Source organism: Bufo gargarizans, chromosome 1 (assembly GCF_014858855.1).
Source record: "Bufo gargarizans isolate SCDJY-AF-19 chromosome 1, ASM1485885v1, whole genome shotgun sequence".
Classification (NCBI taxonomy): Eukaryota; Metazoa; Chordata; class Amphibia; order Anura; family Bufonidae; genus Bufo; species Bufo gargarizans.
The window spans coordinates 265,371,619-265,393,538 of record NC_058080.1 but is presented as its reverse complement, the minus strand read 5'-3'; the positions used below and the strand labels follow the sequence as shown (position 1 = coordinate 265,393,538).

Below are 21,920 nucleotides of genomic sequence, written 5' to 3'. Positions count from 1 at the left end.
ATAGGACATGTTCTATTTTTTTCCGGGGCCGTGCTCCGGAAATACGGATGTGGACAGCACACTGTGTGCTGTCTGCATCCATTCCTGCCCCATAGAGAATGAATGGGTCTGCACCCGTTCCGACCCATTCTGCGGACGTGTGAATGGACCCTGAGAGTGTGGAAATATTCCATGTATAGCATAATTTCATGTAAAGGTAACTTTTGTCTTTATTCAAACCACCTGCAATTGGCCTCAGAGAACAACTGGTAATATGCTGCTCAGACACATTTTCCTTCCAGAGTGCATGGAAATGAGTAAATGATGCAGTCAGAGACTACAAGGACCCCTGATGCACTGGAATGAGCATGGCACACTGCAATCAATAATAAGATTTATTTGAAAAATATAATTAGGCCATAGTCTCCATATTACCTTCTTCCTTGGTGAAACAGAAGGAACAGCAATTTCTGGATTACTTCTTTGCCTAGTTGGAACATCTGTCAAAGTTTCCTGTCAATATATGATAAAATAACAATCCATTAAGCTATTGCAGTTGAAACCAACATATTTCAAACAAGTTCATGTGTCTCACAAGAAGTGTCATGGCACTGCTGCACTAAAAATATACAGAAGGATATTCCAAGCAAAATCTTACGTTTCTCCCAAATGCTGTAAAGGTGGCCATTGACTGCGATTTTAGTCTAATACAAAAGGACATTATGATTCTCTTCTACAATATTTACTGAACGTGGCATCTACATGGCTAAACAGATAATACCCCAGGGATGTGGCTGTTATTCCTGTGCGCCCATGGATGTATCTGGAGGTACTAATTACCCTGTGCAAATTTGGATGTACAGGAACATTCAAATGCACAAGGGTTAAATATCCAACATCCTATTACGAAAGATAAGAAAACAAATTTCTACCTTAAGTCTTGGAGAGGATTTGGGTGGGTCTACTTCAGCATTATTTGTCTTTAATGGTTGTTCCTGGACATAATGAAGAAAATATTTTTTGTAAGAACTCAAGTGACTTTACAGACACAAACAGATTTTGTGTTAAAGGGGTATTCTGGTTGTTAAAAGTTATCCCCTATAGACGAATGGAGTGCCAGTGCGCATGCTTGACCTGCCGCTCTGTTCACTTCAGGTGCGGAGACAAACCTACTAGTTATCCTCTATTTTGTGGATAGAGAATACCTTTTAACATCCGGAATATCCCTTTAAAAAGGACCTTTCACCTTGAAAAACATTGTGAACGAAGTATGCTGCCATGGAGAGCGGCGCCCGGGGATCTCACTGCACTTACTATTTTCCCCGGGCACCGCTCCGTTCTCCCGTTATGTCCTCCGGTATCTTCGCTCTGTAAGTTATAGTAGGCGGTGTCTGTCCTTGTCCTGTGGGCGTCTCCTTCTCCTAGGCTGCAGCGCTGGCCAATCGCAGCGCAGAGCTCACAGCCTGGGAGTTTTTTTTCTCCCAGGCTGCGAGTTGTGCGCTGCGGTTCGCCAGCGCTGCAGCCTAGGAGGAGGAGACGCCCACAGGACAAGGACAGACACCGCCTACTATAACTTACAGAGCGAAGATACCGGAGGACATAACGGGAGAACGGAGCGGTGCCCGGGGAAAATAGTAAGTGCAGTGAGATCCCCGGGCGCCGCTCTCCATGGGAGCATACTTCGTTCACAATGTTTTTCAAGGTGAAAGGTCCTCTTTAAGGCCCAAGTGTTTCAAGTTACATCTGGCAAGTTAATCACATGACACATGATATGTCTGGATGTGGCTCCTCTTAGGACAAATTCACACTTTAGTTATTTGGTCAGTTATTTCCATCAGTTAATGTGAGCCAAAACCAGGAGTGAAGCCAACTCAGATATAAGGTATTATTAATATATTTGCTCCTGTTCTGTGTTTTTGACCCACTCCTGTTCTTGGCTCACATTCACTGATGGAAATAACTGACCAAATAAATGAAGTGTAAACTCAGCCTAAGGCCTCATGCACACAACCGTTGTTTGGGTCCGCATCCGTTCCACGGCCCCGTTAAAATATATATTGCCGGCGCCCGTTCCATTCCGCAAATTGCGGATGGCAACACGACGGCTTCAGTTTTTTGCGGATTTGCAGTTTTCGTACCGTAAAAAACAGCACGGCCGTGTGCATGAGGCCTTAGACTACCATGTCTGAAGTGCTAATAGACATTCAGCACGCAGGCAAAACAAATACTTTATCAACCAAAATATCAGTATATAGCGAAGAAGGACCGTCACTCACTTTATTGATGATATGAAGAAACGTTTATTCAAGGTATAATAGCATCATCAGTGACTAGTTTCGACTAAAGCCTGAGACTTTTTTAAATTGCTTGAGCTGAAACTAGTCAATGCCATTATGCCTTAAATAAACGTTTCTTCATATAATCAAGAAAGTAAGTACCAGTACTTTGTCGCTTATATACTAGTGGGACGCCTTCCCTGGACGTGTGTATTAGTATGACATCAAAATTCAACCTGCCCATAGAAAGAAATACTAGTACCAAAAAAAAGATGATAGTTTCTCTTTAAAGCCCCCTTGAGAAGTATGCATTGTTAGCTCAGCCGTCCGTGCCGGCGCTGCTGCCCCTAACCGAGGGCAAGGCCGCCGGGCTCTCTCTTTCCCTGCCGCCATGCTGACAAGTGCGGGCAGCAGATAGCTTAACTACTGTATGTCATCTGTGTCCCATGCCAGAGTTTCCTTCCTGCTGGAGACTTGTACTGGTGTCTGAGCTTACATAGATGTGTCTCTCTTCACCTATGAAGCAGCACATACATGCCCTCTGTCTCACCAGCCTATGGCTGGATTGCAGGAGGTATTTAAAGGCGCTTCCTACAACAGGAAGATGCCTGAGCAACTCCTGGTCTCTTGCTTGTCTAGCTTCATGTGCAAAGGTGTTTCTCTTATCTGCTCCACTATGTACTGGACTCTGCTTATTGAACTCCTGGACTTTGCCTGTTTGCCACCTGCCTCTGACTTTGCTTACTGACCTTTCATGATCGCTGCCTGTCCAGACACAGATCCTTCTGGCAACGCACGTCCCCTCGTGCTTGCACCGGGTACTCTGACCACCAGGTCAACTGCCACTGACTCAGGGACTGCTCTGGAGTGGCACCTGGCAACTACCCAAACGGCTCAAGCCTATCCTCACCATCCGAGGCTCTAGTGAAGATCAGGTAGTTGCTTAGATACGCCCCTACAGAGTACAGCCAGTCAGTGGCGCAGTGGGTCCACACCCGCTTGCATTACAGTTTGCTCAGGCTAAGGACCCCGCTGATCCGAACCCTCCCAGTCTCCCCGAGTTACACCAGGAGTTGGCACAACAGCGTGAGAGGCAGGATCAAATACTGTCCTATTTACGTAATGTGAATATGCGTCTAAATGACCTGACATCCTCTGCCCTGGTAAATTTGGCTCCTGCTCCGCCATCTTCCTATGTACCTGGATCTCATCTCTCAGCTCCTCCACGGTTTACTGGTGATCCTAAGCAATGCCTGGGGTTCATAAATCAATACACCCTTCATTTTCAACTCTTGCCCCACCAATTTTCTTCAGACCGAGCAAAGTGGCTTTTCTTTGTCACAACTTACTGGGGAGCCACTGGCAATCCTCTCTGGGAAAGGAACGACCCAGTCATAATGAATCTACAGGCCTTCCTAGAAGCCTTCCGCAGGGTGTTTGACGAGCCCGGACGCACCACCTCAGCCACATCCTCCCTACTGCGGTTGCGTCAAGGGAACCAATCCGTGAGCCGGTATGCAGTCCAGTTCCGTACGCTAGCCTCTGAACTTGGCTGGAATAATGAAGCACTTGTGGCTACCTTTTGGGAGGGCCTCTGTGGGAGAATTAAAGACGAGCTGGCCGGACGGGATGTTTCATCCACCTTGGATGGCCTCATCTTCCTGGCTACTCGAATTGATTTACGGTTTCAGGAACGTGCCAGAGAAGTGGCATGTGAGGGGAGACCTTTTCGCCTGGCGTCTTCTTTTCAGCAAGCAACCCTTTGCCTTCTATGTTGTCTGCAGTTCCTGAGCCCATGCAGGTCGACCAAGTTAGGCTGACTGAACAGGAACGTGATCACCGCCGTGCCAAAGCACTTGGTTTCTATTGTGATGGTTCTGATCATGTGCTCTGTGCTTGTCCCCTGTAGCCGGGAAACTCCCGAGCCTAGGGTCCGTTGGAGAGGCAGCCCTAGGTGAAGATACTTCCTCTCCACCCCTGACTCTGCCGGCAACTTTGTTGGTTAGAGATAATCGGTTTACGAAGATGGCTCTTCTGAATTCCGGATCGGCGGGAAACGTCCTGCAGCAAGCCATAGTGGATCGATATCGTATTCCAGTCCGACGCCTGCAGAAACCATTGATGGTGTCATCTGTCGATGGAAGGGCTCTATCTGAGTCCGTATAATTTTCTACTGAACCTGTGAAACTATAGGTAGGAGCTCTTCATACAGAAGAGATTTTGTTCTTGATTCATCAAAGTCTCTCTCATTCTCTCCTTTTGGGGCTACCATGAACCGGTTCTTGATTGGAATTCTGGAGAGGTGCTTCGTTTGGTACAGTACTGCCTTTGGAAGTGTCTTTCTCCTGTTCTGCCTGCTTGGTTACCTCGGGTACCACCAAATCTTGAAGATTTGCCTGCAGCATACCATGACTATGCAGACGTCTTTGATAAGAAGGAGGCCAAGACGTTACCTCCACACAGGCCCTATGATTGTCCTATTGATCTGGTTCCTGGTTCTTCACCTGCCCGTGGTCGCATTTATCCTTCTTCAATATAATCCTCCTGCATAGACACAGGCCATGTCTGATTATATTGAAGAAATTCTTGACAGAGGATTTATTCAGAAATCAACCTTTTCCAACTGGCACTGGCTTCTTCTTTGTAAAGAAAAAAGATGGTTCTCTCCGGCAACACATCGATCAGATGGGCCTAAATAAAATCACAATCAAGAACAAATAACCTCTTTCCCTTATTCCAGAGTTGTTTGCCCAGCCTCAGAGGAGCTAAGATCTTCTCTAAATTAGATTTACGTGGGGCCTACAACTTGATTTAAATTCGTCAAGGGGACGAGTGGAAGACCACCTTCAACACCCGTGACTGTCACTACGAATATCTCGTGATGCCCTTTGGACTAAGCAATGCTCCTGCAGTGTTCCAAAAACGTGTTAATCATTTTTCAAGAAACCTGTCTCTGCTCCTGTTGCGGTCAGTGATGAGAACATCTATGAGGTAAAAGCTATTCTGGGGATGAAGAAGAGTAGAAGGGAAACCCTGCTTTTGGTGGATTGGAAGAGGTTTGGCCCTGAGGAAAGATCTTGGGAACCTAGAGAGAACATTAATGCTAACAATGTTAGCTCAGCACTCCGTGCCGGCACTGCTGCCCCTAACCGGGCTCCCTCTTTCCCTGCCGCCATGCGCCGTGCTGACAAGCGCGGGCAGCAGATAGCTTAACTATGGTATCTGTGTTCCATGTCAGAGTTTCCTTCCTGCTGGAAACTTGTACTGGTGTCTGAGCTTGCATAGATGTCTCTCTCTTCACCTATGAAGCAGCACATACACACCCTCTGTCTCACCAGCCTATGGCTGGATTGCAGGAGGTATTTAAAGGCGCTTGCATTCACAGGAAGATGCCTGAGCAACTCATGGTCTCTAGCTTGTCTAGATTCATGTGCAAAGGTGTTTCTCTTATCTGCTTCATTGTGTACCAGACTCTGCTTATTAAACTCCTGGACCTTGCCTTTTTGCCGCCTGCCTCTGACCTTGGATCTCGTTTATGGACTGTGTTTGCTTGCCGCCTGCCTCTGACCTCGGACTTCGCTTAATGACCTTTCTTGATCGCTGCCTGTCCAGACCTGGATCCTCCTGGCAACGCATGTCCCCATGGTACTTGCATCGGGTACCCTCACCCCCTGGTCAGCTGCAACTGACTCGGGGACTGCTCTGGAGTGGCACCTGGCAACTACCCAAACGGCTCAAGCCTATCTTCGCCATCAGAGGCTATAGTGAAGACCAGGTAGTTGCTTAGTTACAACCCTCCAGAGTACAGCCAGTCAGTGGCGCAGTGGGTCCACACCCGCTTGCATTACATGCATGGCAATATTTCCCCACAATGCCTTCCTACTCTGCAAATCAAGAGACTTAAAATGGTCAACTAACCTTTCCTCCAGGAGACAAAGAAGCCACTTGAATTTCAATCAACCTTGGTGGGACATAGAGCTTATCTGAATTGTACTCCTATGAGAAAAGCAGAACCAGTTTGATATTATGCTGGCTAGACAACATCTTCATATATTTAAAATGCTGAGGCCATTATATATTATTATATTCTCAAATTTGGCAAATGTGCTGGGAAAGCTCTCAACACACCTGCCAAAACATATTCAAAACTTATGCACATTATTAAAAAAAAAAATACCAAGCAGGAAATGTTTCCTAACATGGGAACCTATGTGCGATGGAGATAAGTTTATATCAGGCATCAATATGAATAATGAATGACAAAATTATACAGAATTTTTTATTTTTTTTTTTCATAGCACCATGTTCATGTGAGATGCCCTCTGTTCATATTAAACCTTAGTGTTATAAACAAATACTGGATATGAAAGGTTATATCTAGTATTACAACATTCAAATAATATTATGTAGGACAGGTATCAACAACCTGTGCCAGAAAAAAATAATAATAACCTAAGCCAGGCATGTCCAAACTGCGGCCCTCCAGCTGTTGCAAAACTACAACTCCCAGCATGCCCTTATAGCTGTAAGCTATCCAGGCATGCTGGGAGTTGTAGTTTTGCAACAGCTGGAGGGCCACAGTTTGGACATGCCCGACCTAAGCTAAAGCACTCGGTGTGCCATGCCTTACAAAGTCATATAACACAAATATGTAACACTGCCTGACTTGCAGTTTAAGGTTTCCAATTTTTTAGAAAAATTGCCTTCTGGCAAATATATGGATAATAAAGCATGTCACTTCTCATCTGAATCTGCCTAAAGGCCCAATATATGGGGGACCAGTATATGGGGACTCTCCCACTATACACTTGCTGACAATGGGGGCAGCACTCACTCATTTTAAATGACTGCCCTCCCCACCACTGTCCCCCATACACTGGTAACCCCCACAATAATCAGAGCTCACCCCCATACTCTCAATCACATCCAGATCTCTGCACTCTCCCCCCCCCCCCACACACACACATTAATAACAGTCATACTCACCATTACCACCACACCCTCCAAAGTAGTCAGAGAGCTTATTCCCCATCCCACGAGCAATCATTTTTAGGCTCAGTCACCACTCCCCTCTCAATTCTCCAAAGTAGTCAGAAAGCTTGTTTCCCATTATAAACCAGCCCCAAATCCCCCCAGCATTCACAGGCTCACCATCCTCCCGCCACACACTACACCCCCCCCCCCCCCCCCAGGATCATACGCAGGCTTACCGTCCCCTTCACCTCTCAAGTAGTCAGAAAGCTTTCTCCTCATCATCCACACAGCAATTACATGCAAGCTCACCGTCCTCACCCCACCCCCAAACTAGTCACAGTGCTCGTTCCTCCATTTTCCCAAGTTCAACATCCTCTCCCCATCTGCAAACTTGTCACATTGGTAGGAAAACAAGAAAGAATATGGTCTGGTACAGGTCTATAACCAAATGCAAAAAAATTCCTTGCAGGTTCATAACGGCAAAATGATACCATCACAGAACTGACCCAGAGCGGCATTTAGGCCTCCAAATCCTGACCTGAACATCAATGACTGATACGAGGCAGACTAAACGTGCGCAATAATAATCTCTGAAACTCTGCCTGCATCTGACGGCAGCACCAAAAGACAGAACGTGTAGAAATACGAGGAGTTAAAGATGCCGCTGCCAATTCTCACTACGAGGGGGTGTTTATGTATGTAAGCAACAGCTCACATTTTTGTTGACATGTTTTTCCAGTCTGTCTGCATCATTCGATGGAAAATACATAAAAACGTCGACTTACCTTAGGACAATCCATGTGTAGATATGTAAACTTCTAATTTGGTTTACATTACAAAGTTGTGAAATTAAAATAATAATAATAATAATATTATTATTGACTAACTGAATCAGCAGGCTTTATTGCCAACAAAATGGAATTTGTCTGAATGTTTGTATGAAGCCTACTTGATCCCAGTGGATCAAGGACCCCAGCAGGCCCCCCAGCCGACATGCCAGTATTTTTGCGTCCACATTGATAAGGGAGATTGGCCTGTAGCTGGAGCATAATTAGGGGTCCTTCCCCTCTTTTGGGATCACAGTGACATGTGCTTGCAAAAAAGATGGTGGGAAATCATGATCCTCAGAGATGGTATTAAAGGCATCCAGAAGGAGAGGAGAAAGTTCAGGCTGCAACGTCTTAAATAACTTAGCCATCAGGGCCTGGGCTTTCACCCCCAGGAAAGGAGGAAATCACAGAGGCAAGTTCTTTTGACGTGATATGAGACTCTAAGTAAGCTATATAGTCCTGCAAAAGGGTGGGTAGCGCTGTATTAGATAGATATTGCCATAATGAGAGGTGTGACGATGGAGGAAGATTATAAAGGGAAGTGTAGTAAGCTTGGAAGCAGGGGTGGACTGGGAATTTAAAGTGGCCCTGGAAAAAAAAAACTAGAAGTGCCCTATGTTGTAGGGGAGTCCAAATTGACAGAAGTAAGGGCAACACAAGTAGGCAGAGACATCATCCTCATCCTCATTTATGCGCTGCTTGTCAGGGGTTATGATCCTGAATACAGTTTAATATGGTCCTCAGCTGAATCTCTGTAGGAATGGAGTTTATGAGCAGATGTGGCTAATGAGCAGCAGTCTCCATTACCACAGTCTGTCCTGTCCCTCTTCTCTGTACTTCATGTCTCCATTCCTACACAGATTCAGCTGAAGATCTTCTCATCTGTATTCAGGATTATAATCCCTGACAAGTAGGAGAGGAGGATGAGGCAGTTCTTTACCTCAGTGTTGGGAAGTAACTTGTCCTCCTGTGTGATCAGGACATGCTCTGTGTGCACTACTAGGACAGCGGCCATTTTGTTTCTCCTAATGATTGCTCCCCAGACAAAACGAGCTATTATAACTAATGAAAGGTATTTTGGAATATATTTATAATAAAGTAATATTTCTTAATTCCTGGAGAACCCCTTTAAAGGCAAGGGAAAAGCATTCAGTGGAGGATTCATAACAAGGTTGTATAGGTATGTTAAAGTCCCCGACATTTTTAAAATGTTAATGCCATTGTGTTTTCGGTGGGGAACACCCCCTACATAAATATGCACTAAATACTTATTAAAAGTACACCGTATATAGCTTTTGGACAGTGTTTGAAAAGCCAGGAACTCCGAAATAAATGACATCTAAATACACCTGTGGCTATGATCTCACATTGTGCTATGCCTATAAAAAGCTCAGCATGAGGATATGTACTGGTGGCCATCATTATTGGCACATCATGTTTGTTCTTGTAGTATTTAAGCATCCCTATAATGGTTACAGTAGTAAATCTGTAGTCTGAGAGATAACATGAAAGACATTTATACTAAAAGAAGCGCAGATTTCAGAACTGCTAATGTATAAAACAATGCTAATAGATAAACAAAAAAAAGGTATACTCACTGTTCAGAAGCCCCTCCAATCTAGTGCTGCTGCTGTTCTGGTCCTTCCAGATGTTGTAGCCAAGACATCATGCCCTTGGTTACAGACATGATGTCCTGCAAACAGCAAAAAGCAGCACGTGTCTGCTGCAGCCAATCACTTTCCACAGCAGTATATGGAATGAGACCGCTGACGGGTTGCAGCAGTCACATGCTGCATACAGGCATGTCACCACTGCAGTTCTATTGAAACAACCTCGCCAGAGGTTTGGAGCAGTGCCATTAGAGCAGAGGAAGTTTGGAACAGGGAGTATAACTTTCTTTAATTGTTGTAACAACAACCCTGCCTTTTATGATTTTTTTATTTTATATTTTTACTTCGACATGTTTACTTGTGACAGATGAGATTCCACCAAACCTCATTCATGTATTGTGCAAAATATCTGCACGGAATCTGTAAACCCTCCACAGAACTTGACCTATGGGGTGAATTATAAATCAGCAGTCAGTCTATAGTATGTTGAGGATTTCAAGGCGGGTTTCAACAAACAAATCAAAATGTTAATCATACAGATTTTTTTTTCCAATTTGTGCGCACATGGTAAATGCCTCTTTCTCCCTCTAGCAGCTCATTCCTCCTACCCTTCCATTTCTATAGACTTATTTGGACAGCATATACAGTGCATTTGGAAAGTCTTTAGGTTCTTTCACTTTTTTCACATTATGTTATATTAAGTTTTCACCCCATCAATCTGCACTCAATCCCCCTTAATGAGAAAGTTAAAACAGAATTTTAGAAATGTGTGCACATTTATTAACCCCTATATTCCCGGAGTGTTTATCCCCCCTCCTTACCAGGTCAGTTTTAGCAATGAGTCTATCTAACTGAAAATAACTGATTAATTTCTGAGCCAGCCTACTTTCATTTGTCAATTTTTTTTTCTCGGGACACCTTAGACCTTTGTTTTCTGCCATTAGATTATGGATATAATATTTTTTTTTTATTAAGTAAAAACTGTGAAAATTAAGAAAAAAAAATATATTTTTATTTTCTTATTTTTTTTTATAACCATTACAAAAGGTTTCAAGACAAAACATTTCTAAAACCATTACTGTACTACTGTACTCTGAAAATAAGTACTGAGTAAAAGGGTCTGAATACTTCTGTCAATCCAATGTTTTAGTTACACTTTTTAATAAATTTGCAAATGTTTCAAATATTCTGTATTCACTTTCTCATTATGAGGTATTGAGTATAGAATGATGGGGGAAAACGAATTTGTTTTTATTTTAACACAAAGCCACAACATAATAAAAATACCGTATGTGAAAACAGTGAAAGGGTCTGAAGATTTTCCAAATGCACTGTATTTGTCTGAGTTTCTCTGTACCTTCTCCTTCCTCTGCGATCCCTACATAGACTTCTATGGGCAACATGAATTCGGACCGTTCAGTGAGTCCCATCCTTCAGTCCATCACTTCATTAAGGTTGTACACAGCAGTGAATACTAGCTTAGGAGGGGGTGAGAAAAAGGGCAATATTTTTTTGTATACATTATAAAAGTCTTATATTCATCGGTTCTACTGATTTATGCAAAGCTTGTTGAAAGTATACTGACCGTTTAATGCTAAACGCAACACATTAGGATATGGAATGTATAAAAATAAATAAATTAGACCCGCAACTATTATAGATAGAAGATACATTATGAATAGACTTACACGTTAATTAGTATACCCCAACTACAGTAGTGTAATCTGTAGATCCACAATTTCAACCCAGCATCAGCACCTTCATACAACCTGCAGCCACAAAATACGTCAGAGGATGCTCTATGAGCAGTTATTCATCTGGACACCTTATTTAGATGCTATATACTATCATTACAGAGGATTAACCGCCTCCATTTTTTATTTATCTTTCCTATTAAAGGGAACCTGTCACCTCTACTATGCCCATTGAAAGGCATTGATCCGGATCCGGCCTTAAGCTAAACGTCGTTTCGGCGCATTGCCGGATCCGACGTTTAGCTTTTTTAGTGTGGTTACCATGGCTGCCGGGACGCTAAAGTCCTGGCAGCCATGGTAAAGTGTAGTGTGGAGCGGGGGAGCAGTATACTTACCGTCCGTGCGGCTCCCGGGGCGCTCCAGAGTGACGTCAGGGCGCCCCACACGCATGAATGACGTGTTCGCATGGCACGTCATCCATGCGCATGGGGCGCTCTGACGTCATTCTGGAGCGCCCCGGGAGCCGCGTGGACTGTAAGTATACTGCTCCCCTGCTCCCCGCTCCTACAATGGCAACCAGGACTTTAATAGCGTCCTGGCTGCCATAGTAACACTGAAAGCATTTTGAAGACGGATCCGTCTTCAAATGCTTTCAGTACACTTGTGTTTTTCCGGATCCGGCGTGTAATTCCGGCAAGTGGAGTACACGCCGGATCCGGACAACGCAAGTGTGAAAGAGGCCTTAGGCATTATTTTGCTTCCTGCCTTTTATGCAAATTAACATAAGTCATATCTTACTTGTGTGACCACAGAAGAGTCATATTTTCGACTTACTCCACATTATATTTCTAATCTGTCCAGAAACAAAATACAGCTCCAAATCCGGAACCCATAATCCACCCACTTTCTCGTGAATGCACAATATCTGTGCTCTTATCCTCGGTATTTTACCTCGCCATATCAAATCCGTTATTAACGTGGCTATTGTTTTAAAAATTATTTTGGGGATTATTATCGGAGCATTCCAAAACATATAGTTTAAAGAAGGTAATATACTAATTTTCACCAGTGAAATACGACCTGCCATCGAGATCCGTATTTTTTTCCAGACCTCTATTTTCTTCCGCAACTCCTGTAATTTAGGGAGCACATTCAGTTTAATATAATCCCTGGGATTAGATGTTATCCAGATACCTAAATATTTAACCGATTCTTGGCCCTCTTTAACTTCTAGTGATCCCGGTAGGAATCCATTCAGAGGATCAATCGGGATACAGGTCGACTTGGACCAGTTTATATTCAGTCCAGAATACTTACTATATTCTTTGAATACCGGAAATATCTTCATAGTGAGCTGTGAGAACCCACGAACAACATGATATCGTCTGTTAGATAAAGTGATAGGAGAAAGGATTGCGCTGCATGAGAGGATTTTTTATATTTTTTTTAATATAAAGTTCCTATTGTTTTCTCTTTCTTACATTTGGAAAATCTTCAGTTAGATGATATCGTCTGCATACAAGGACATTTTTTCCTCATGGGCCCCAAATCTAAAGCCTACAATTTCTTTATCTTGTCTAATAATATCAGCTAAAGGTTTCATAGCTATAGCGAATAGTAATGGGGATAAAGGGCAGCCCTGCCTAATTCCCCTACCAATATTTATTTTATCCGAATATTCGCCATTCACTATTACCCTTGCAGAAACTTCAGCATATAATAATTTAACCCAAGATATAAAATTTCTCCGAATCTCATTCTCTCTAGTGTAGTAAATAGGAAAGGCCATTCTATGGTTTTGAAGGCTTTTGCAGCGTCTTGCAGTTACAATCATGCGTTCGCCACAATTCAAGGGTTCCAGCTGGGTATTCATAAGATAATCTAATTATATTATCGGTTGTAGTTTTACCTGCCATAAACCCCGACTTTCTCCTCGTGAATTAATTCCAGGAACCACTCTCCCGAGTCTTTTTGCCAAGATCCTTGCCAATATTTTGTTATCCGTATTAATTAATGAAATAGGGCGATATGAGCCCGGGAGTACTGGATCTTTCCCTGGTTTTAATATAAGTATTATTGAGGCTTCTCTCACAGAATCCGGAAGTTTTCCTGATTCCCTTGAGGATGTCAGCATTTGGAGCAGTTTCAGGGTTAGTATTTCTTTGTATTGAGCATAAACTTCAAACGGAATCCCATCTATTCCAGAGGTCTTATTCTTGGTTATCTTAGATAGAGTTGCCTCAACTTCCATAGTGTCTAAAGGTGCTTCTAGGCTCTCTCTTTGGGCCTCAGTTAGCTTGATAATGGTAATTTCTTCTCACTCTTAATTTTCAAAATATTCCTTAGGAAACTCAATTGTAGCCATTTGTTCAACTATTTTGTGGCCAAATTTATCTATCAGACAATGTATATAGTTATTATCTTTTGTCTGAGTTACCATCAAGTCGGCCAACTTTTTACCAGGTATATGAGCCCAGATATAATTATCTCTTACATAATTCTCCTTTTGTTGTTCCGCCAGTAAAAGAAGATCACTTTCCAGTTTGGCCGCTTTTTCTGTCCACTCTTTATAATTTTGTGCCATGGGGTTTTCAATATATATTTTTTCAGATTTTTCCACCTCACTTTCTAATTCCGTTATTTTTTTCCTAATTCCGTTCCTATATATTGCAGTGTATTTAGTGATAATCCTTCTTATAAATGCCTTTGCGGCCTCCCATACCATATTATTTTCAGCTGAACCCTCCCTCATTTATGTCAAAATATTCCCTTATCTCTTTCAATATCTTGTTGTGAATAACCATTATATTAATCCAAACTATACTTCTATTCATCCATGTTTTTTTTTTTTTATATTTATAATATTTGTGTTATGATCCGATAGCCCCCGTTGTCCATACTTAATCTGTTCAATATCCTGTGCACCTTTATCATCAGTGAAAACCAAATCTATCCATGACAAACTCCCATGTGTTTTGGAAAAACCGGAATATCTTTTTAAATTTGGGTTTCTTACTCTCCAAATATCAAACCAACCTAGTTCTGTTACAATATCTTTTAATTTAGATCCTGTGTTAGTTAATGGGGAATTATTTTGTCTACATCTATCCATTTGGGCATCCTTTACGTTATTAAAGTCTCTCGTAACTAAAAGTGGTTTATCACCTGCCTTGAGCACAAAGTCATTTAATTTTAATAGGACATCTGATCTAAAAGGCGGTGGTATATATACATTTGCTATAATCCATGCTCTGTGAGCTCGCTCTATAAAATTTTTAGAGTCTGAAATATCATGACCCAGTTGTAGCGAGTCATATTTTCAAGCTCTGACTCATCCCAGGTTAATTTGCATATGTATCAAATCGTTGTTTTTTTTACACAATAAAAGCACACAGAGCTATGAGGACTGGGTATTGCGGATGTGCTAGCGGCATCTAGCAGCCCATGTCCTCAGCTGTATACCTAAAATCCAGGTGACAGGTTCCCTTTAAGGGTAGACCACACTGATACAGCTACTCCTCTAACCACAACAGTCACCATCCTTGGTCTATTAGATGGACTAATTATAAAAAACTAATGTACCCAGTGAACAGTCTCTCTTCCCATTTCCAGAAACCTTCACTGTCCAATGCGAGACAACTAGTCAAGCACTACGGGCACTGGCTAAGTGGCAACATCTTTTCAACATACCTGCAAGCTGAGATGGCAAAAGAGAGGAATGTTTCTGAACAAAAAGCTTTAGTAAAGTGGCATCTTCAGGATGGGGGTCCCTCTATCCTTGTCCTAAAACCGCTGTAATTGGAGATAAGACTATACATGTGTGGTTCTCTGCATTCACTTCTATCAAAGTCTGCCTAGCCCAGAGACCATGGTACCTTGAATTCACCCATAGCTTGAAGACTGACAGAGAGATATATTTATTTCACCTTTATACCAAGTATAAAAAGTTAACATAAAAGTTCTCAACACTATGAGAACATTCCCATTTATTTGTTGATTTTCATTTTATTATGTAAGCACGCTGCAGGCTATTTTTTATTTTTCAAGGACTGTAATGATTTTGTAATTTCCTTCTCTAAATCCACCCTCTTGATTCAGCATTCATCAGTTATTGACACTTCAACACATTTGACATGTACTTGAAAATATTTGAGGAAAATGATCCGCTTACTTTTACAGTAATGATTCTGGCCAAGTCTTCACACAAGGAATCCTTCTCTGTGTGCTCACATTCAAAGAACTTTGAATAATCTTCTAACAACTTGGCCACAATTTTGTTGCAGATTTCCTGTTGCTTCATACCTTCAAAGCCAGGAGATACACTGTGAAAAAACAACAAATATATACATCATAGATTTCCGGTTTTTCTCTACCTTGGTACAGTAGGTCACTATTTGGAGTATTACATTTAGGCACATCATCAGGGAAATACATGTCTGCATTTATTTACATTTTCACCTCTTTTAAAAGTCTGAACATAATGGAAGCTGCAGGTACTTTTCACTGCTGTTTTTTTTTTAAAGGTATACTTTAAGGCTACTTTCACACTAGCGTTCGGGTGTCCGCTTGTGAGCTCCGTTTGAAGGGGCACACAAGCGGACCCGAACGCTTCCGTCCAGCACTAATGCATTCTGAGTGGACGCGGATCCGCTCAGAATGCATCAGTCTGGCAGCGTTCAGCCTCCGCTCAGCAGGCGGACACCTGAACTCTGCTTGCAGCGTTCGGGTGTCCGCCTGGCCGTGCGGATCCGTCCAGACTTACAATGTAAGTCAATGGGGACGGATCCGTTTGAAGATGACACACTATGGCTCAATCTTCAAACGGATCCGCCCCCCATTGACTTTACATTGAAAGTCTGGACGGATCCGTCTGAGGCTATTTTCACACTTAGAAATATTTTAACAATCTAATGCAGACGGATCCGTACTGAACGGAGCCACCGTCTGCATTATATGAGCGGATCCGTCTGAGACGGATCCGCTCTGAACGCTAGTGTGAAAGTAGCCTAAATAGACAACCAGAGGCCAAAAAGACACTCTTTTGGCCTCAGATGGGATAATGGAGCCCTGTGGCTACATTTAGCATGTATCCATGGAGCTTTCCTCATGTACACACTAAGGCTAAGTGTACATCTGTACCGGTATTCTGTTGCAGCACTACCAGCACCTGGCGGATCCCAATTACTATAATGGTGTCTGTTGGTTTTTTGGTGGAAATATCAGCATTTTGCCGGTCAAAATACCACTAGATGCAGCGTTATTTCATCTTTTTGTTTTCTGGAATGTCCACCACAGATGTAAACCTAACCTTAGCGGACATCACAAACGTGAAGCAAACGTGGCCAAGTATGACAGCAAAATAATTGAAAACTGTAAAATAGCGTAAAGAGACCCCTCTCATCTTCCCTTGTAGTCTAACCATGCTAGAGATGCTACAGTTCAGTTGGTTATTGGCAATTTACTCTGTGAGCACCTTAGTTATATCTCCAGATCCAGTGTGCAGCACTGTCTCTTCACTCCATTCCAATCACTGCTGCACAATGTCCCTGACAATCTGCTATTGAAGTGTCTTAGCTAAATAGAGATGTAGCAGTATGCGTTCTCACTTGTTTGTGCAATTTTGTAAAGCTCTGCCAGCAGCTTTGACCTTTTGGAGATTGGAGAGCAGAAGTGACAGATGCTGCAGCCGATCTTGCACATAGAGCGTCCAGCTCTGCTGTTTGTTAGGTGCCAGGTCCTGGACACTACTGCTGCACCACCACTTTCACCAACGCTGACTAGGTCATCAGTATCTGATCCGGGGAGGTCTGACACCCGGGACCCCCGCCGATCAGTTGTTTGAGAAGGAATCGGCACTCACAGTAGCTCCATGGCCTTCTCCAGTTTTTCCTAGGCCATGTGACAACACGTGGATCGGTCACATGCCCTAGGCGCAACTTAGCCCCATATAAGTGAATGAGGCTTAGCGCGATACCAAGCACTGCTGCTATACAATGTATGGCGCTGTGCTTGGTAAACATGGAGGAGGCCATGGCGCTCTCAAGAGGTGTACAGCAGTCTTCAAGTCATGCCACAGACTCTTAATTGGATCGGACTGTGCTTTGACAATACCATTTCAAGACAGATAAATGTTACCCCTTAAACAACTCTAGTGTAGCTTTTGCAGTATGGTTAGGGTCATTGTCCTGCTAGAAGATTCAGTCTCATATCTCTGGGAGACAAACAAGTTTTGCTCCAGGACTGACCCGCATTTACTGCTATCCATCTTTTCTTCAATACTGACCAGTTTTACAGTTTCTGCCAATGAAAAGCATCCTGACAGTATGTTTCTGGTAAATGCTGGGTTTGCACCACACATAGCATTTCCTATGATGATTACATGTGACCAAAGACCTGTATTCCATATGTTTAGGGAGTCTATGTTGTTTAGTGAATCCCAAATGTTTTTTCTTATGTTCTTTATTAAAGGGACTTGTCCCTGAAATTCGTTTATCACATATTAACAACCTATATGTGAATATTCTATTAGCTTAGTAAAAAAAATAAAAAATAAAAAATAAAAATGGGTGATTCGTTTTCTGAATAGTCACTTCATGTATTCTACTGTCCTGGCTCTTTAAAGTGTGCCTAAACTTACAGCATGACCTCAATAAAACAGGTTGTACCTCTGCTGAAAATATTTATAATTTTATGTACTTTTTTTTTTAAGCTTTCCCAGCGAAATAGGCACCTGAAGTTCACAATCCGTCCTCTTGTACAGCATTATGTACTGAAGTACAGATTCCCCTAAGGGCCGCACGGTGTCACATCTTCCCCCACAGCAGCCATAAATTGGAGTTGTATCTCTCTGTACTGTCTGCTACAGAACGACAATATTTTGTATTTAATTTTCAATAGTACAGTGCTGCCTAAATAAAATACAAAACATCTGCCTCTCTAAACCCATCGGCTCCCCACAATGCAATCGAGGGGTGCCCATGGTTTCTATGGCAGCCGGAAGCCTTTCAAAGGCTCCCAAGTCTTCCATCTATAGAAGCCTAGGAGGCCCAGCCCCAGGCTGACGGAGGGGGCTTTCCCTGTACTCCAATCGAACCCCGGGTGGAGAAATCGCAGGGCTCCAATCGGTAGCACTCTATTGCAGTCTGTGGGACAAGTAATCAGATCATCACACATTCAATTACAATAAAAAAAATTAAAAAAAAGGTTTAAAAAATAATAATAATCAAACCCCCCACTTCCCCAAGTTTACAGAAAAATCAATAACTAAAAAACAAAACATACTCTAAATCACTGCTTCTGAAAATGGCTGTGTTTTTTTTAAATCATATAATCCCCCCCCAAAAAAAAAATGTATTAGAATGTGATCAAAAAGTTATACATATCCCAAAAAGCCTTGCTATTTTCCAATACAAAATTTGAAGAATTATTCACATTTTCCAATACAAGCTATCGTAAATGAAACAATTCCATAAAAGATACAAGAAAACAAGCCCTATGGCTATGTGAACAGATAACTAAAATAAACAAGGGCTCTTTGAAGGGGGTTGGGGGCGAAAACTATAGTCTGTCCACCGAAAGGGTTAAAGTCCATTTTTATTCCAGGTTGTAATGCAACAAAACAATAGAAACACTAAGAGGACGAGGTATATAGATTTGTTCCATAGAGCTAAAAAAAAAAAAAAATTAACTACTGACAAATTAGAACACTCCACAATCAAAAGGAAAATTTAAATAATAATTTTTATCTAAAGGACGCACAATCCTTTTCCCCCCACATGTCTGAAAAAGGTCCCTGTGATCATGTGTGCATTTCAGCAATACAAAACAAAGCTAATTTTATGCTACTTCCATGTACAGGAAAATAATATTATGTAACAAAAACATTTATAAATGCCCTTATAAATCACTATTCAGCATGATCTATTTATACATAGGCTTTCATTAGAACCACGGTGGGAGTAGTACTCCAGTGCGGTTTCAGTATTGTTACAGACAAGTGTTCACTTCAAGAGTTTTCTGCTAAAATAGATGAATATAATATGGATATACAATGAAGGTTTCCTTTTCTATACCAATTGCACTGGCCCTCTGTACCACGCTCTACATGACCATGATCTCACTTGTTATTAACTCCTTGATCTGCTTTAATATTTTTATTTGCTAAATTGCTAGGCTGTAAAATTGGCTACATTTCCTTTGATCTGCTGCAGATGTATCGGTCATGAATCCATCAGACAGTTGGCTGGAGGATTGCAAAAGCAGAACTATGTTATTACAGTATTTCCAGGACCCCCCAATTAAAGGAATTAGCATTACCACCAATGAGAAGAGAAAAAGGATTAAATATTACTTCTACTTTACGTCAGACTTTTCACACAACAATTTTGGGGCTTGTAAAAAAACAAATCCACCACAAAAAAAAAAAAAAAAAAAAGCTACTCCCAGAACATATGGAGCAAATAAATAAAATAAAATCATCATGAACCAAAACTATGGACAAGGCTGTGGACCCAAAAACATAGTGAAAAGGAAGATTATTTATATATTTTTTTTAAATGCACCATTTCTTACTAGCCTACAGCTGACCACAGAGATTTTTTTGGCACTAAGAAGCACCAAAAACCACCTACCTCACATACATTTTTCGATTTAGACTCTCCTGACCCATCGACCATGTAAACCAATCACTGCGGTTTGTTTCCGGTTGCTGTTTCCAACCAAACCCAGGATGCACTTCTTCTTTCTCAGCTCCTGCTCGATTACACAGACACTCCCCTATCACTGCTGCTGCTTTGACACACCCAAGGAGACAACATCATGGACATGGTCATGTGACCACAACCCAGAATGGAAGATAGGAGCAAAAGGAACACATTACAAATTTACAGCTACCTTCATAAACAATTACTTTAAAGCTTGCGGCCCCCGTCCTCCACGACAGAAACACAGATGATCGTCCGATCAGCTGTGTTTCTGCAATGAATGTCGCACGACAGCGCATTACAGCTCCTGCTCCTGCACTGTAGAAGTAGCAGAACGGGCCCTCAGCTGTCAGTGACAGCAAGAGACCCGAGCAGAAGGCAGAAGCAGTGTATCAGCGCGTCTGTCTTCTCAGATAGGCGACTGTGCTTTTATGTGGTAAAAATATATTTAAAAAAATAAGCAATAAAACAATAAATAAAAGTATACAATAAAATATTAACAAAATACAAATAAAAGGAAAAAGTGGAAAATTAACAAAAAGTGTCAGTGTCCCACTCCCCCAAAGGTCTTTTTATTACCTCTTGGGGATGTATGGTGTCGCAGAAATATATTAAAAATTAAGTTAAAAAAAGATTTAAAAACATACATAAAAGAAAAAACACCCAAACCAACCAAAACAGTCATCATTATCGCCCCATTCACGTGAAACCATACCTATTATATATAAAAAAACACTGACACAAAATAAGGAACTAATAATAATTATTTATTTTTGTGTCAGTTTGCATATTTAACCCTTCCAACCCCAGGCCAGTTTTCACCTTCCTGCCCAAGCCATTTTTTCCAAATCTGACATGTGTCACTTATGTTGTAATAACTTTAAAACGCTTTTACTTATCCAGGCCATTCTGAGAAAGTTTTTTCGTCACATATTGTACTTCATGAGTGGTAAAATGGAGTCAAAAAATTTCATTTTTATTTATAAAAAAAATAACAAATTTACCAAAAATTTTGAAAAAATTAGCAAATTTCAATTTCTCTACTTTTATAATAGATAGTAATAACTCCAAAAATAGTAATTACTTTACTTTCCCCATGTCTACTTCATGTTTGGACCATTTTGTGAATGCCATTTTATTTTTTGGGATGTTAGAAGGCTTATACGTTTAGAAGCAATTTTTTTTCGAAAATTTCCAAAACTACACAAAAATGACCCCATTTTAGAAACTACACCCCTTAAGGTATTCAAAATTGATTTTAAAAACTTTGTTAACAATTTGGGTAGTCCACAAGAATTTCTGGAAAATTGAGATGAAATTTCTGAATTTCACTTTTTGGGGCAGATTTTCCATTTTAATAAATTTTTTCTGTTAACAAAACAAAAGGTTAACAGACAAAAAACACTCAATATTTATTGCCCTAAATCTTTAGTTTACAGAAACACCCCATATGTGGTCGTAAACTGCTGTACAGGCACATGGCAGGGCGCAAAACGAAAGGAACGCCATATGGTTTTTGGAAGGCAAATTTCACTGGAATAATTTTAAGCTGCAATGTCACATTTGAAGACCACCCGTAGAGTAGAAACTTTAAAAAAAAATTACCCCATTTTGGAAACTACGGGATAAGGTGGCAGTTTTGTTGGAACTATTTTACACTTTTTGTGAGGCAAGATAACCAAAAAAAATTGCTGTTTTGGCACCGTTTTTATATTTTTTATATTTACAGTGTTCATCTGACAGGTTAGATCACGTGGTATTTTTATAGAGCAGGTTGTTACGGATACAACAATACCAAATATAATGAAGCATTTTTGAAAAAAATAATTTTTTAGTCTCACCATATTCTGAAAGC

General features: G+C 41.5%; 1 protein-coding gene across 5 annotated transcripts in view; it reads right to left on the bottom strand.

Moving 5' to 3' along the window:
* Positions 1 to 21,920, bottom strand: part of FAM13A (family with sequence similarity 13 member A) — a 246,196-nt gene that overhangs the window by 150,641 nt on the left and 73,635 nt on the right. For all 5 annotated transcript variants that reach the window (XM_044302842.1, XM_044302813.1, XM_044302833.1 and 2 more), the window contains 4 exons: positions 15,535 to 15,685; positions 6,174 to 6,251; positions 912 to 974; positions 415 to 492 (listed from right to left, as the gene is read on the bottom strand). In XM_044302842.1, coding sequence (XP_044158777.1) covers positions 415 to 492; positions 912 to 974; positions 6,174 to 6,251; positions 15,535 to 15,685 — 370 coding nt within the window. The remainder of the gene's footprint in view (positions 1 to 414; positions 493 to 911; positions 975 to 6,173; positions 6,252 to 15,534; positions 15,686 to 21,920) is intronic.